The following is a 17,143-nucleotide window of genomic DNA, read 5'->3' as shown; positions in this document are numbered from 1 at the left end:
CTTGTGGCAAGAATAACCTCAAATGCCTCATTTTTATTCTACTTCATGTACAAACAAGGATTTACACACACACACACACACACACACACACACACACACACACACACACACCATTTGGAGCTGAGCCTGACAGAATTTCAACCCCTCTCTTCTCTGTTTAAAGCAGCTTGATGTGAACATGTATTTGGAAGTAAATCCTACAAAATCCAGCATGTGTTCAGTTTATGAGTTATCTGCTACCATGCTTGTGCATAGTGTTATTAATCTGTTCTGAGATCAAACTTAAATTTTGCCATAATTTCTGATATGCTTCAAATCTGCTTTCCACCAAAGTTCACAGAATACGAAGGCACTAATACTAAAACAAGGAGGAACTGAGGAGCTGCTTGGCCACATATTAATGGCAGGACCTTCCTTTTGTTATAGAGGGGAGCAGAATGAATCCCTAAGAATTGCCAGCATAACATTTTCAGTGATATTCATTTCTTGGATTTATCTCTCAGTTTGTCTCAGCAGAAAGTGCACAGAATATAAAACCATCTCACTCAAATTATATGGAATATCAAACACTGGATGCATCTTCTTGATAGAAATAAATAAAACACTAAGAATGATAGCACCTGCCATTAACTGGCTATTTGCTCTTAAAGATTTGTTGTGTTAGTAAGATGGGATACGATTCAAAATTAGTGTTGCAGGAAAATACTAAACTGCAGATATTTAGTTTAGAATAATAGAGAGTTTAAGAGGCAGCTATCTGAGAAAGCAGCATAAGGGAGCAGTCAGACTTAGGCATTTCAGTTAATGATGCTAGAATGGAAGGGTTTTAGATATGCATGGCTAAGGGTGCAAATTACCTGTAAAACTTTCCCTTGGGGACTTTCTTCAAACGACAACAGCTGCTGGTAAAGAGGTTCCAGCGTTTTTCTTGCCACCTTTGTTTTCTTTTTGGCTATACAGACTCCATTTTCTAATAGATACACCTTTACATATGGTGCTTTGGGGAGAAAAATATAAAGATCTGTTAGTCACCAGTTTTTGCACATTAGCTCTGCAGTTTTAGCACCTTATGCAAAATCCTGACATTTAACTGATAAATACTTTAATTAAACACAAACTCATACATTTCATTTATGAGCATTTATTCCCAAGGCATTCTGGATAGCCAACCTGCTTCAGTTCTCTTCCTCCCTTGGCACGATGAAGCAAATCAGGTATGTTTATTTGTTTATTATATTTTGCAGTCTTTATTGAAGAGTTTTCTATACACTATATAGTAAACAGCCTCAATAATTATTCATTTAACTGAGAAAATAGTAATACAACTGTAATAATAAAACATAACACAGTCAATTATTATTGTTTACAGCTTCATCCTGGCATGACTGACAATTCAGATTTTCAAGAATTAATGACACTATTGCTTCATGGCAGAATAAAGGAAAGAGGGCATGTTTGTTGTGATTTTCAGTATTAAGAAAGGCAGTTACAGTCGTACCTTGGAAGTCGAATGGAATCCGTTCCGGAAGTCCGTTCAACTTCCAAAATGTTCGGAAACCTAAGCGTGGCTTCTGATTGGCTGCAGGAAGCTCCTGCAGCCAATCAGAAGCCCTGTCGGATGTTTGGGTTCCAAAGAACGTTCACAAACCGGAACACACTTCTGGTTTGCAGCGTTTGGGAGCCAAAACGTCTGAGTACCAAGGCGTTTGGGATCAAAGGTACGGCTGTAATGAAATTCTAGATGCCTGGGAACATATACTGGCTGGTGGTACTCCAAGGTTTCAGGTTGGAATGACTCTCAGCCCTACTTTGAGAAGAAGAAGAAGAAGAAGAAGAGTTTGGATTTGATATCCCGCCTTTCACTCCCTTTAAGGAGTCTCAAAGCGGCTAACATTCTCCTTTTCCTTCCTCCCCCACAACAAACACTCTGTGAGGTGAGTGGGGCTGAGAGACTTCAAAGAAGTGTGACTGGCCCAAGGTCACCCAGCAGCTGCATGTGGAGGAGCGGAGACGCGAACCCGGTTCCCCAGATTACAAGACTACCGCTCTTAACCACTACACCACACTGGCTCTCAAGATGTGTGGGATTGAACCTGGGACCTTCTGCATGCAAAGCAGATGCTCTACCACTGATCTACAGCCCTTTCCCTATAGGGGAATGTAAGAACTTTAACAGCAGCCTTGCTGAATCAGGCCAAAGGTCTACTCCAGCATCCTGTTCTCAGACAGGACAACCAGAAGGAAAGCCTGCAAGTGGAACATCAGTGGAATAGCACTAACCCAACATTTGTCACACTCTATAGAATAGATTTATGCCCATTGATTTCCGTGGGTCTACTTTGTATATGCCTAAGGGGTTATCAGTCTAAGAGTATTTTTATTTGGAGTTATTTAGACCCTGTCTACTACCTGAGGTTCTTGAGGTAGTCTACAATGTATTTAAAATGCAATAAAGTAGTTATGAGTTACAGGGGGGTGGGGGGGAGCAGCAGCGGCAAACATGTATTTGTTTCCTCTCAGTCCTCAAATGTTTCAGCATCACTCTGCAGCTGAAACTGCTGCCAAAGCTACAAGGCTAAGTTCCTCACACTGGGCAGCTGCTGTTCCATCTACCACCAAATCGAGAGAGCAAGGCTGTTAGAAATCTTCCTCCAGTCCTCAGATGTTGCTCTGCTGTGGAATCTTTGAACCTCAGCTGGTCTCATAGGAAATCATCCTGGTCCACGATAGTAAGAACTGCCATACGTTTGCCCATTGATTACGTGGGTCGAAGCTACATAGTTAAAACACTTCTACATTTAATATATGAAATTGATACCGTATTTTTCGCCCCATAAGACGCACTTTTTCCCCTCCAAAAATGAAGGGGAAATGTGCCTGCGTCTTATGGGGCGAATGCAGGCTTTCGCTGAAGCCTGGAGAGCGAGGGGGGTCGGTGCGTACCGACCCCTCTCGCTCTCCAGGCTTCAGGAAGCTCTGCGCAACCCTCGGGAGACCGGCTCCGAGGGTTGCGCAGAGCTGCCTGCAATCCTGGGACCAGCGCAGCTCTGCCCGGCCACCGGGAGCCTGGGGAGAAGCTCCGCCCCGCTCCCGGTGGCCCTGCAGAGCTGCCTGCGCTCCTGGGACCAGCGCAGCTCTGCCCGGCCACCGGGAGCCGGGGGAGAAGCTCCGCCCCGCTCCCGGTGGCCGTGCACAGCTGCCTGCGCTCCTGGGACCAGCGCAGCTCTGCCCGGCCACCGGGAACCGGGGGAGAAGCTCCGCCCCGCTCCCGGTGGCCGTGCACAGCTGCCTGCGCTCCTGGGACCAGCGCAGCTCTGCCCAGCCACCGGGAGCTGGGGGAGAAGCTCCGCCCCGCTCCCGGTGGCCCTGCAGAGCTGCCTGCGCTCCTGGGACCAGCGCAGCTCTGCCCGGCCACCGGGAGCCGGGGGAGAAGCTCCGCCCCGCTCCCGGTGGCCCTGCAGAGCTGCCTGCGCTCCTGGGACCAGCGCAGCTCTGCCCCGCCACCGGGAGCCGGGGGAGAAGCTCCGCCCCGCTCCCGGTGGCCCTGCAGAGCTGCCTGCGCTCCTGGGACCAGCGCAGCTCTGCCCCGCCACCGGGAGCCGGGGGAGAAGCTCCGCCCCGCTCCCGGTGGCCCTGCAGAGCTGCCTGCGCTCCTGGGACCAGCGCAGCTCTGCCCCGCCACCGGGAGCCGGGGGAGAAGCTCCGCCCCGCTCCCGGTGGCCCTGCAGAGCTGCCTGCGCTCCTGGGACCAGCGCAGCTCTGCCCGGCCACCGGGAGCTGGGGGAGAAGCTCCGCCCCGCTCCCGGTGGCCCTGCAGAGCTGCCTGCGCTCCTGGGACCAGCGCAGCTCTGCGCCGCCATCCCGAGCGGGGCGCTAAGTCCCGCCCCGCTCGGGATGGCGGCACAGAGCTGCCTGCCGTCGCGGGACTGCAGGCAGGTCTACGCCGCCATCCCGAGCGGTGCGCTAAGTCCCGCCCCGCTCGGGATGGCGGCAGAGATCTGCCTGCCGTCGCGGGACCGCAGGCAGGTCTACGCCGCCATCCCGAGCGGTGCGCTAAGTCCCGCCCCGCTCGGGATGGCGGCAGAGATCTGCCTGCCGTCGCGGGACCGCAGGCAGGTCTACGCCGCCATCCCGAGCGGTGCGCTAAGTCCCGCCCCGCTCGGGATGGCGGCAGAGATCTGCCTGCCGTCGCGGGACTGCAGGCAGGTCTACGCCGCCATCCCGAGCGGTGCGCTAAGTCCCGCCCCGCTCGGGATGGCGGCAGAGATCTGCCTGCCGTCGCGGGACCGCAGGCAGGTCTACGCCGCCATCCCGAGCGGGGCGCTAAGTCCCGCCCCGCTCGGGATGGCGGCACAGAGCTGCCTGCCATCGCGGGACTGGTGCACTTCTCCCCATCGCCAGCCCCACAAGCTCGGGGGACAGCGGGGAGGCAGAGCGTGCCTTCCCACTGTTCCCCCACCTGGTTCTTCCAGCCCCGCACCTGGGGGGGAAATAAATTTTTTTTTCTTTATTTCCCCCCCAAAAAACTAGGTGCGTCTTATGGGCCGGAGCGTCTTATGGGGCGCAAAATACGGTATATCAGAGAAGTTGGAAGGTTCAATTAGTCTACTTTTTAAAAATAGTTGTATAGAGGTGGCCTATGAGACAAGCCTTTGGCTATTGTGGCTAAAATAGTTTCTGAACCAGCATGTTCATGTGCTGCCATGTGCTTGGGGTTCAAGTGTACTTCTCTCACCTGGCAGTGTCTTTGAACCTGGTTTTACAACAAGGCCTCGGGCTCGTATTATTTCCACCTCCAACTGTCCCTTTTTGTCCATCATTCCAACCTGGATATCGCCTAAGGAGGAAAAGAAAAACCCATGTATTGCAAATTAAGGTTGCACAGAAGTAAGGTAATTAATGGGAAACCATCTTTTCCCACCAACTGCAGCCATATAAACAAAATTAATTTCTTACCCATTGCCGGTGTTGCCAGTGTTTGGCGACCAACAAGCTGTGCAGGGCCAAGTCCATCCAGAAAGTCACTGAACTGGCTGTCCGCAGCCAATCGCACACCAGGAAAAATCAAACTAATGGGAAAACAACCAATTTTATTTTAAATAACAAGTTTCTAAATAATCAAAACAAAGCTATGCATACTGTATTACGGATCTGGCCTACAACAGGGTATCCACTTACGTATATGCAACAACAAACAGTAGTAAGTTTAGGCACTGGTGACATCAAGATTGGATTACTGCAATGCACTTTATGAAGAGTTTCCCTCGTCTGTAGTTATTGCAGAATGCTGCGGCTCAGTTACTGACGGGAGTGAGGCCATGTCAGCATTTAACACCTCTACTCAGAGATCTGCACTGGTTGCCTATTTGCTATTGGGCCAAGACCAAAGTGTCACTATTAGTATATAAAGCTCTTAAGCTTGGGACTAGTTTACTCACAGGATCATCTTGCCCCATTTATGCCCATTTGACTGCTTCAAGCTGTGGAACTGGCACTGTTACAGGTGTGACACAATACCCGTCCCATAATTTTAAGAAACTGATAATTTAGTGAGCAGCACCCACACTTTGGAACTCCCTGCCTGCTAACGTCAGGCATTTGCCTTCACTGTATTTTCAGCACCTGTGAAAATGTTGTATTTGGGCCGGCCCTATACAGACTTGTGGAAGTTAAAAGGATTTATATCTTTTTAGCTGCTGTTGATTTTAATCATCTTTTGAATATTTTAAATACCAATTTTTTACTTTTTAAAAAATCAATAAGTTGAACGTTTTATTCTATATTCATTTAAATCTTTGTAAACCACTTAGAGGTATACAGATTTTCAGCCAGGGGCTGTAACTACCAATAATAATTCATTCTCTAATCCAAATGCAATTTTGTTTATGGCAGAAAAATTACCTTTTATACCTCTTAGGCATCCATTCTTTGACTAGCCTGTCTGACGTAAAGCCAAATGTTTCTAGCTTTGGTTGACATGATTCTGGAAGTTTGAGTGTACGGCTTAATCAAGTGCTATACAAATTTTGTTACATAACTAAACCAGCCATTATGGGCATACGTATAATATGAACTACTGCATCTGTGATGTCCAAACTCAGCAAATATCATCACTTACTCCTAAAACATGAAAAACCCTCAAGGTACTCAGAATCCAAATAATTCTTGCCTCCAATTTGCTTATTTTGTTCTTCATATGAACTAGAAGTAGGGAACCTGTGGTTCTCCATATATTGCTATACCACAGTTCCCAGCATCCCTGACCACTACTTTTGCTGGTCAGGGCCAATAGAGTTCAACAACTTCTGGAGGCCCAGAGGCTCCCTCCCCTTGATACAAACATACCACAGCCATATATTAACTATGTCCTTCCTTTACGTGGATTCCCCTATAAGAGAGGAGGGCACACTACAAGCAATGGCCATTTTACACTTGTTCAATGCACATGTGATCATGCACATCGCCGCAACCTGGAAATGACCAGAAAAGGGTGTGTGTGTGTGTGTGTGTGTGTGTGTGTGTGTAATGGGGAGGGTTTACACATTCTCCACTGACGTGGGGGGGCAGGAATGCAACCCCTGCATAAATTGGGGATTGCCCAGCATGACAAACAATCTGCAGTAGAAAAAGGAATCAGTGACGCTTGGTTTCTTTCCAAAGATCGGAACTTTATAACAAACGTCTCGGACTTACTTCCCCTCTGAGCTGTAACTGTTCATGCTGCCGTCTGTGGATTCCCGGCTGGCTTGACGTGTCATCCAGTTTCTCATCTCCACAGCCAACCCAGTTTCTGTGCTTCTCTGGACTGTGCTCTTTAACTTTTTGCCACCTGCTTCTAAAGAAATATAATGAAATGCTTAGTGGTATCGCATCTCTACAAGAAACAGAATACCTGGAAGAGAACGACATAATCCCTATTGTGCAACTGAATTACATCACAAATGCTTAAAATATAGTGGTTCTATAACTTAAATGCTTTTTATGGGAACAATGAGAGGGAACATGAAAGGCTGATCTTGAAACATATCAAACTTCTACAGTTAACCAGATGTATACTGTATGCATGAAAATAACTTCGCTTAGTGACCATTTCCCTCCAAAAATTGCACCGAAACAGCATTGTCAAAACCAAAAATTATCATGGCAGCCATTATAATAACCATTGTATTTTACTTCTATTTAACCAATGCACAGCTCAGTTTTGTACATGTATACTAAGAAGACAGACCCATTGAGCTCAAATCTTAACTAACCATTTGAAGCTAACCCTCCCAAAAAAATTGAAGTAGGATGTGTATGTAAACATGTCAGTTGTTACTTGAATTCATTTGTATTTGTATGCTTTCTCCTCCATGTCTTCTAAAATCAGCATGACCAAAGCTCAAAAGACTTTACAGTCAATTTGTTTCATTATTGTTGTCTTAGTATGGTGAAGAATGTTTTAAATATATTCCATATAGCAGGTATGGGGAAGCTTTTTCTGTTGAGCACCGAATACCCTTGGGGTAATCTGTTGAGGGCTAAAGCTGGCAGTGGGTGGAACAGTAACTGTGTCTGCTTGGTTTCAGCCTATTATGTTCATATGCTTTAAATTCAGCGCAACCTCTGTCAACCTGGTGATCTCCAGATGTTCTGGACTACAACTCCCATGAGCATCAGCCACACAGCTGCACCAGCACCTGGAAGACACCTGCAGCTGGTTGGCAGAGGCTACCTTACAGTACAGCAAGCACAATGTTATTGACTTAGTAATAATAATAATAATAAATCCTAAAATAACAGAAAAATGCCAGTGGGCTTTACTGTAGGGACAATAAATGACATTCAAACCATGATATTGAGCTTTCTTGCCTCGTGTCCCCTTCTGCCACTATGAGGAACAGAGAATGATATGAAATGTGCCATGACTGTAGCTGGAGATCTACTGATGAAGAAATAGGACCCCCTTTTGTGTGAGTGGAAATGCCTCTTCTACTCATGCAAGTAGCCATTTGGAGTCAACCAACAACAACTTCAAGAACTTGACACACCTGATCTGCAAGCAACTTGGTATACAAGATCTGCCTGATGAGGTCTACAAAAGTGCTAAGTTTCAAACCAGTTATGTGCTCATGTTTCTCTTCCACTGCAATTTATCCTTCCAATGACCCTTATGAGGCCCATAAGATCCAAAGCAGAAATTCAAAGTAGGTTTCTACTATGCTGTCTTAGACATAGGAACCAACTCTTAGGGACTGAGGTCCCTTCGGCACCCCAAATAAAATATTTGAGAGGGCCAGCCCCCAGTTGATGGGCATTGCCATTCAAATAGTGTGCATGCACCGTGTCATGTGATTGATTATGTGGGACAGGGCTTATGTGTTGTTCAAGTTGGCAGCCCTGGTCTTAGACATGGCCATACAACCTGTTGAAGAGAGATTCCAGCAGCTACAACAATATAATTCCCTATTTGGCTTTCTACTTCCTATTCCTGAAGATGCATATAAGGCCTGCAAGAATTTGGAAAAACCATTGCTGCATAATGGAAACAAAGATATTGACGCTGAACATCTGTGCTGTGAACTTACAGCAATAGCTCAAAGACTTCCAAAGTCTATGCCACCACAAGGAGTATTTCTCTTCATACTACAAGCAAAAACTCCTGGATAATGTGCCTGATGTTTCTGTTGCTCTAAGGATCCTCCTCACACTTCCAGTATCAGTGGCAAGTGGTGTGAGATAGCTTACATATACAGGTGGTGACCATTTTGTGCAGGAGTTTCATGCCTGGCTCCCGTGTGCAGTGCACATAAGTCTGCTCTGCCCTCTTCTGGATCCAAAAGGACCGCACGTTGGCGGTCGCACATCAACTAGACGTGCGCAAAATGGTCGCCACTGCCTGTACTCAACAATGTTGCAAAAGAGATTAGTTGGCTTGGCAACTATATGAATTGAACATGCCCAAGCATCAGCACTGGACCTGACAGAATTGGTGACAAAACCTGCAAATGAAAAGGCAGGCAACGTGAGATTTTGATGCGCCTGATATCGAAACTTTTAAGAGACTTACATTTTTTACATAACAACGCACAAAAATGATTTGTGTGCTAAATGGTTTTCTTTGTATTTGAGAAAGATATCAGAGACTGTTGTATTACTTATTATTGCAATTAAATTAGCGGTTTCAAGTTTTGTGCTTTTCAATTTTTTTCTACAAGACTTCTTTTTAAAATCAAAATTAGCAATTGGGGAGCGGGGAAGGATGCAAGTAGCTAGCCTTGACCTGGATGCAAAAGAGCCTGGGTCTGGCCCTGGGGACGGGGAACTCATGGCCTCCAGATGTTGTCGGACTGCAAGTTACATCATCTCTGATCATTTGCCATGCTGGCTGAGGGTGATGGTTCCTCGCCCCTGCCTAGAGCATATGTGCTCTGGGGGTTGGAGCATCTCAGAACATTGCTGTATGTATGTCTGCACAAAGGCCACAGAAAAGTATAAATAGTTCAGCTGACCTGTAATCATAGCAGAAAAAACCCCTGCTAGCCTCATGCAGGTCAGTTGTGAGAGTCAACTCTTAATGCGACACTTGCAGCAGGAACAGATCAAGGCTGCACATCTGTACACACATACTTCAGAGAAAGTCCCACTAAGCAAAGTTAGGCTTACTTCTATGCTATTCTTCCAGGGGATCAATGGGAAGCTCTAGACAACCTTGTTCTAATTTGGAACCAAAGCTACATACATAAAGAGGTCTCATATGGAATAGTATTCACCACAAACAACTGCTTTAGATTTGATATGCAAAATTATTTAAGGTCATCTTCACATGATTTAATCATTATTATAATACAAGCTGTCATGCTTTGGAGTAAACATGCAAGTACATTTAATTTATATTCATTCCAAGGGAAGGTTAGGGATGCAGATGTTGTCAAGCATTATCACACATCCCCCCCCCAATAAAATACCCCACCCAGGAGTTAATTAACAACGGCTGGTAAATATTAAGCAACTCTAAATAAATAACTACTGCTGTATCATTATTCTCCTGTTTTATGCTGCCTGTGCATTAATTTCAGTAGCAATTCTGTAGTCCCATGGGCAGAAAACATTTCCATAAAGTGTGAATGCTAAATATCACAGGGCTCCATTATTATTTTTTAAAAAAATTGGGTTCTGAAAGTTATGTAGCTTTTTTGTTTTCATTTTGAAGGACACCATGTATTAGCTACAAATATTGATTGTGACACCCACTGGTGCTCTCATGGATGCAAGAAACTACCACACAAAGTGGCCCTAATCCAGAGGTAGCCACTGTGGAATCAAGTGTCATGGGTGACCAGGTGGGCATCTACTACTAGCACCTGGAGTTTCGAATTCCTAAATGGATTGAGACATAGATAGAAAATGGGTAGGATTTCAATAGCTGTATGTGCTTGTGAATGGCCATCTGCATGCAGATATGTCTCACTGAACTGCATCTTCATATCTGGATTGGTGCAGCTACCCTTCCAACCTTACTGTAAGGGTGGAAAACTTACAGAAATTTATTAAAACAAGAGGGAGGAGAGTATAAATTAAAAGAATTTAAGGAATTATTAGGGAAATTAACAACATAGAAACAATATCATCATTTGAATGAAGTATTTAAGAAAGATAGGATACAAGGGTTTGGGGGGAAATATCACAACTGGAGAGAGACCTGTTGGAATGTGATGTGAAAGTGCTATCTAAAATGTATAAAATATTATTGGAATGGGAGACAAAGGATGAACAAGTAAAATCCTCAATGATACATTGGGCACTAGATATCGGTCATAATATAGACATAGAAGAATGGGAACGATTGTGGAATAAGGATATAAAATTTACAGCATGTTATGGTCTAAGAGAAAATTGCATTTAACACCGAGTAAACTGGCAAAAATGTCTAAATCTAAATCAAATAAGTGTTGGAAATGTAAAGAGAAAGAAGGTTCTTTTTATCATATGTGGTGGTCTTGCAGTAAGGTTAAAGCTTACTGGGAAATGATATATAATGAATTGAAAAGGATGTTTAAAATAACGTTTGTAAAAAACAAAACAAAACCCAGAATTATAGGGACAGAACTACCCAAACTGTACAGAAGCTTATTCATGTATACGAGCAAATTAAGTTAATGTGGATATGCAGAAGATACTAAAAATAAATTTAAGGAACAGCAGAAAGAGGGGGAAGGGAGTCAAGTTTTGAAATGTTAAAATGAATGTGAAATTAGTAGTGAAATGTATAAACCTGAAAAGTGTGTGTGTTTTGTGTGTGTGTGTACTGGTGCAGCTAGACACAGCCTATACATATGGAAGCTATGCAGGTTTACAATCTGTTTATATGTTCAAACCCCCTACTGTGTAGGCAAACATTGACAAATGTGTGAGACATTTTAAAAACAATGTACTAAATATACTAAAATAGTTTGGTAGCCTTTGTTAAAATTTAATATGATAAATTTTGACCTCAGATGAGATGGCTGTATGGAACACAGATTGTACACAGCTGACCCCATTTTTAGGCCTATTTTTACAGATGGCTCTTAAGAAATGACAGGATGTTCTCACCTGCTGTCCAAACTTAGCTTCTATTTCTCACACATCAACTAAAATAAAGTGTCCATATAGGACGTGTGTGTGTGTGTGTGTGTGTGTGTGTGTGTGTTTTAATGTAGTTAAAGACCTTCTGGGCACTTCAGTCCATCAGCATTTGAAGTCCATTTCAGTAAATGAGAGAAAAGGGTAAAAACATCCAGATATAGTAATGTGCACGAAAGAACTGAACTATATACAGGCAGATTATGGAGCAGCAAGCACTAAAACTCACTTAGATACTTGCAATTTGAATCAGCAATTTGAAAAGTAACGCAAAGTTGGCCTGAAAGGTGCTGAAAAAGCACCTTGTGACGGGGGGGGGGTGAGCAGTTGCAAGAGGTAACATCTGTTGGGAAATGGGCAAATGAATGACAGGGATAATCCTTTTTAGTTTTTGCTCTGATGCAAAAAACTGTAAAGAAAAGATAAAAGAAGAAAAATCAGGAAAAAAGAATTTCAAAAGCAATTATCACAGTTGAAGTAGTCGTTCTGTCTATGGCACATGTAACTCAGGATAGATCCAAATATTGTAAAAAATAAAATGGTTCTGTACCACTACAGAATTCAGGTTTCGCTTCTCTACTGTCTTCCAGATAAAAAAAATTATCTCTGCCATATTGGAGAGAAAAGTCCTCATTTAGACACACACATGCACCATGTTTGAATGTGAAGCTCTTGCGGGACTACAATTTTAATATGGGAGAGGCATTTAAAATGTGATCAAATTTGCATTCATGTGAAGATCAGTATGTGCACACAACACAGGCCATGTTGTTGCTGGAAGAGGTGGTTCTACATATTCAAGCTTATGCAAGCGTACCTGCATCATCTTTCGGCAGAAATACCATTTATTAATATTCTGACCCGTGTATTTTGGTAAGGCTGCAATAGCAGCTTCAGATTTTGAAGACATCATTTGCCTTATAACCACATTTGGATTACTGTCTCCTTCACCCCTGTCCAAACCAAACAGCAGAACAGAACTATTGTCCTTGATTGTACAATAGAGCAGTGAAAACAGAGGATGACACTGGTTCTAGAACTGCAGGACAAAATATGGCTCATGGATACATTAGAAGAAATGGCCTTGACCTTTTGTGAGAAATTTCTGCATGATGCTAAGCAAGCCAATCAATTCAAAGAGGTCACACAGTCAAATCCATAAAACACCAACTGCCAATGAAAGAAAATGTTATCCACAGATTTTACCAGTCCAGATGACCAACCTAGACAAATGCATCCACAAAGTATCAGTGGAAAACTCTGCTTTTGAACAAATACTGGGCCACCAATAGCAAGCACAGCTACCCTCCTACATTTTCTTACCTAAGAGTAAGGATCCAATGGGATTTAATTTTGCAAATGAGGCCAGTGCAACAACTCTGGAAGGAGCCGGCCTCCTACTTGATTTATTATCAGATAGTACGTAGATTAAACTGTGGGGGCAAATATTCAATGTCAGCAGTGCTGCATACACAACACACCAGAAACAAGACTTGCTGAAACTCCTTCTTCCATACAACTTTTAAAAGGTTCAGGAACTCCATCCACATTTTCACTGTACAAACCCTGGACACAGGTCAGAGTTGGTGCTGGAGCTGGATCTCATGAGTGTTGTAGTCTAAAACATTTAGAGGGCACTAGGTGATGAAGGCTGCTGTAGAACTTCAAGAAGCGCAAGTACATTTATACAGTATTTTATTTCACTTTATCTGTATGCTTAGTGCAGAGCAGATATTCACAGTGCACTCAGTGAGAAGTATCATGGAACATCTTTTCCCATGAGAAGGTGAGATCTGTCCAATAGAAATGATAGCCCCTATTTGATAATACTGTCAGCCACATGAAAATTTCAAGGTAATTAAACCTAAAGCAAGCGATTAATCACTGGTCTTAAGTACACTTATTTCTAAAGATAGTTATGGTATGCTATGCTATTCTATACTATTTGATGGAAGCAGAAGATTAACGTGGCTAAAGTTTAATAAATGAAAACCCTGCAATTCATTAGTAAGGCTTTGTTTACAAGGTTTACAAAGTTTGTTACCCTGAACCAGGAGCCCTGAAATCATTTCCACCTCTGATTTGTGAGCATGTCTGAAGGGTGAATCAGGGACTGAAGTGAGCTGAACAAATCCACAACCTGTCAGGGCTCCTGGATGGGTTCTTTTTCATACCCAGATAAGCAAACAGGCAAACCACAGCAAAATTATCTCCAGAGTTGTGTGATAAATATACAGAGCCTGGTGAATGAAGCAATACATATATTTAGAATGGTGCTGGCTATGTAGCTGGTGTAGTGGCTATGGCTGCAATCCTACCCAGGAATAAGTCCCATAGAACTTAATGGTGTTTAACTTCTTGAGTAGATGTGGACAGGATCACACTGTGAAGAACCTGAGATGGGAAGTTAACTAGTTCAACTCTCATCTTAACCAGAAACTCAACAGGAAGCAAGCATTCTCCCCACTTAGGATTCCTAGCAACTGGCATTCAGTGGCATTCTGCCTCCTGACAGTGGAGGTAGGAACCATGGAATCGCTTCTTTGTGTAAAAACAAGACTTCTATCTCAGTGTATGAACCAGGAGAAAATAATAGTATTGTAAGCGCAAATTAAATTGTCACATTAATGACTACCAAATCACATCATTTCAGAGTCACACTTTCAGCGACAACCAAAGGGCTTCTTTTAAAGCCAGTTCTACCAATGGATTTCCAAAACACACCTAAAATATCTTACAATGAAATGAATGGAACTTTAAAGTGGCTAACTTTGATTAGGAGTGTTGTGCAATGTGTCCAATACCCCAAGTCCTTCAAAAACCAAACTTCGGCGCGTTTAGTTGGGAAAACGGTAAAAGGGATCTCTTTCGCATACAGGAATTGACACCCTGAATTATTATGGCACCTTTGCCAAGTTAAATACGCAGCAGCACAAACGCATTCAAGAGTCTCCGTTTAATGGCAAGGACACAATCTTACTGCCGCGCTTAGGACAAGGGCAATTGGAGCATCCACTCGGGTACCGTCAAACTCAGACTTTGCGTGGCTTGTTGGCGAGCCACTTTCTCAGTTTCTGGGCGCTGCTGCAGAGACCGTCCCGCGCCAAGCAGCCCACCGGTTGCTGCAGTGGGCGGCCCCCCCCCCGGCCGCCTGCTTTTCGCGCGCGCGCCTCACCTCCGCCGCCTTTCTTCACCTCCTCTTCCTCTTCCTCCTCCTCCAGGGAGTTCATGCAGGGGAAGTAAACGGCGAGCGCCTCGAAGGAGGCGGAGAGGCTGCTCCGGCTCGGCGAGCGCAGCATGCTGCGCCCCGGCGCGCCCGCGCTCTGCCTGCCCATCCCGCCGCCAGCCTCGGCCCTGCTGCTCTTGGCGCGGGACGGGCGGCGAGGCGTCTAGGCGGCCGCCGCCGCAGCAGCAGGTGCTCCTCGGGGGCTCTGCGGGGCGGCACGTGAGCCAAGGCCGCTGGGGCTCCGCAAGGGCAAGCAGACCAGCGACCGCCTTTCCCGCCTTCCCTCGGCGGCAGCCCAGGGGACTCCGGTTTGTGGAGAGCGGGCGGGGGCGGAGGGCGCAGCCTCCGTGGGCGGCGAGGCCAATCAGCGGCCAGCCCGCCGCCCTCTCCCTCGAATGGCTGCCCTGGCAGCCGCCGCTCAGGGCTGCCATCCCACCAGGCCTGGCAGGACTGCAAACATTAGAAAGGGGGAGGGGGGTGCCAAAAGCAGCGACATGTGCAATTCGCGTGCTTCGTCCCCAGATGGCTGTAATAAATATTGACTCCCCCCCCCCCCGGGGGATCGCAGCGAGTCAAGGGAGAACGATCACAGGCGGACAAAAACGAATCATGCAGCACAAGAAGGGAGGCAAACTTCTTGTTTCTCTTGCAGGCTCCGCTTGTTATTGGGTTAAATCAGGGGGTACCATTTGGGGCTGGCCATGGTGCCCAAGCCAAAAACTGAATCTGCCAGGCGTACGCCACTCCCACATCACCGGCTGTTCCCAAAGAAAGGGCTGGTAAGGAGTGTGATGGGTTTGGGATGCTAAGAACTTTCAAGCTGCGCTCCCACATCAGCCTTTCGTGAGCTCCTTAAAGTAGCACCTTAAAATAGAAGAGCTAGTGGGAAACATGCTGGATTGGGCATCACTGCAAGGACGCCCCTCTCCCCCACGTGCACCAGTGCCTAACACCTCCACTGACCTTTCCTGAGGGACAGTAGCTACTTGGGTGGTGCTGCCCAAAGGTGCTGAAGGGAAGGGGGCTTCAGGCAGTGCTGGCCAAACTTCCCCTGCCTGTCCTTTAAGGCTCCCAAGCATGGAAGGTTAGCAGGGTGTGTGTGTGTGTGTGTGTGTGTGTGTGTGTGTGTGTGTGTGTGTGTGTGTTGCTTAGCCTCTTATGATCTGCATATCCAGGTGTTCATCATATAGGTGCCAAACAAACCCTAGCCTCTGTGCCAATTGTAGAGATGTGGAGGTGGTGCAGCATGCTGCACAACTGTTGGATGATCTCTGTCCAACTATGCAAGCTACGTACCTGCTCCTTAAAAGCGAGTCTAGGTCTAGGGCACCACCCCATAACAGTGCCTCTGTCTTATCTGGATTGAGCCTCAATTTGTTGGCTCTCATCCAGTCCACTACTGAGGCAAGACACTGGTCTAGCACATCCACTGCCATGCCTGGAGATGCAAAGGAGAAATAGAGCTGTGTGTCATCAGCATACTGCTGACAACACATTCCCAAACTCCAGGTCACTCAGTAGCTTCATATAGAGTTCATAGGCGCCGACTCCATGGGGCCTGAGGGGGCTCGAGCCCCCTCAAAAAATTTTTTTGGGGGGCTCAGCCCCCCCAATAATCTCGGGCGCCCTTCCAGCAGAGCGCCGCCGCCGTCCCCCGCCTCCTCCCCACCTGCTCCCTCGCCAGCCAGCCAGCCAGCCGCGCGCCCTAGTCGGAGAGCCCCGGCCGTCCCCCGCGAGATTAGGGAATCCCCGGGGGTGGGGGCTCCTGCCTCGCTGCTTCGCAGCACCACCGCCACTGCCAAGGCACTGCCGGGGGGGATTTCCTTCCTCCTGGCGGTTTCAGCCCCCGCGAGAACAGGGGAATCCCGACCGGCCACACCACCCAGCCAGCCCTCTCTTCTCCGGCTAGCCCCACGTTTCCCGCATATCAGCTGTTCCGGAGCTGATTAATAGGCGCAGCACGCTCTCCCCTATTCGCTCACGAGGAGGCGGCGCCACTTTATTTGCATATTCATGAGCTTATTTATTATTCATGAGCTTTCCCGGGCCCCCCCAATATTTTTTATAAGTCCGCGTCCCTGATAGAGTTTAAACAACATGGGGGATAGAACTGAGCCTTGAGGGACCCCACACTGAAGGCCCCATGGTGCCAAAAACACCCAAGCATCACCCGCTGAAGACAGCCATCCAAGTAGGACTGGAACCACTACAAAGCAGTGCCATCCACCCCCAACTCAGATAGCCAAGAGAGGTCAATGTTGTTGAAAGCTGCCAAGAGGTCAAGGAGGATTAACAGGGACACAGAAACACTCC

The 17,143-nt window shown here is 46.2% G+C and overlaps 1 protein-coding gene across 25 annotated transcripts in view; it reads right to left on the bottom strand.

The window, feature by feature from the left end:
* The window catches only part of RIMS2 (regulating synaptic membrane exocytosis 2), a 349,417-nt gene that overhangs the window by 3,489 nt on the left and 328,785 nt on the right, over nucleotides 1–17,143 (bottom strand). For 24 of the 25 annotated variants that reach the window (XM_081204271.1, XM_081204281.1, XM_081204282.1 and 21 more), the window contains 4 exons: nucleotides 6,694–6,835; nucleotides 4,957–5,069; nucleotides 4,736–4,837; nucleotides 858–997 (listed from right to left, as the gene is read on the bottom strand). In XM_081204271.1, the coding sequence (XP_081060397.1) occupies nucleotides 858–997; nucleotides 4,736–4,837; nucleotides 4,957–5,069; nucleotides 6,694–6,835 (497 nt within the window). Of the gene's footprint in view, nucleotides 1–857; nucleotides 998–4,735; nucleotides 4,838–4,956; nucleotides 5,070–6,693; nucleotides 6,836–14,779; nucleotides 14,955–17,143 lie in introns of those variants that run through there. The other variant, XM_081204280.1, reaches the window with a different exon arrangement.

The sequence above is a fragment of the Podarcis bocagei genome, assembly GCF_964188305.1.
Source record: "Podarcis bocagei genome assembly, chromosome: 8".
Classification (NCBI taxonomy): Eukaryota; Metazoa; Chordata; class Lepidosauria; order Squamata; family Lacertidae; genus Podarcis; species Podarcis bocagei.
The sequence above is the reverse complement of the archived record's forward strand: the minus strand, read 5'-3'. Positions and strand labels throughout refer to the sequence as shown.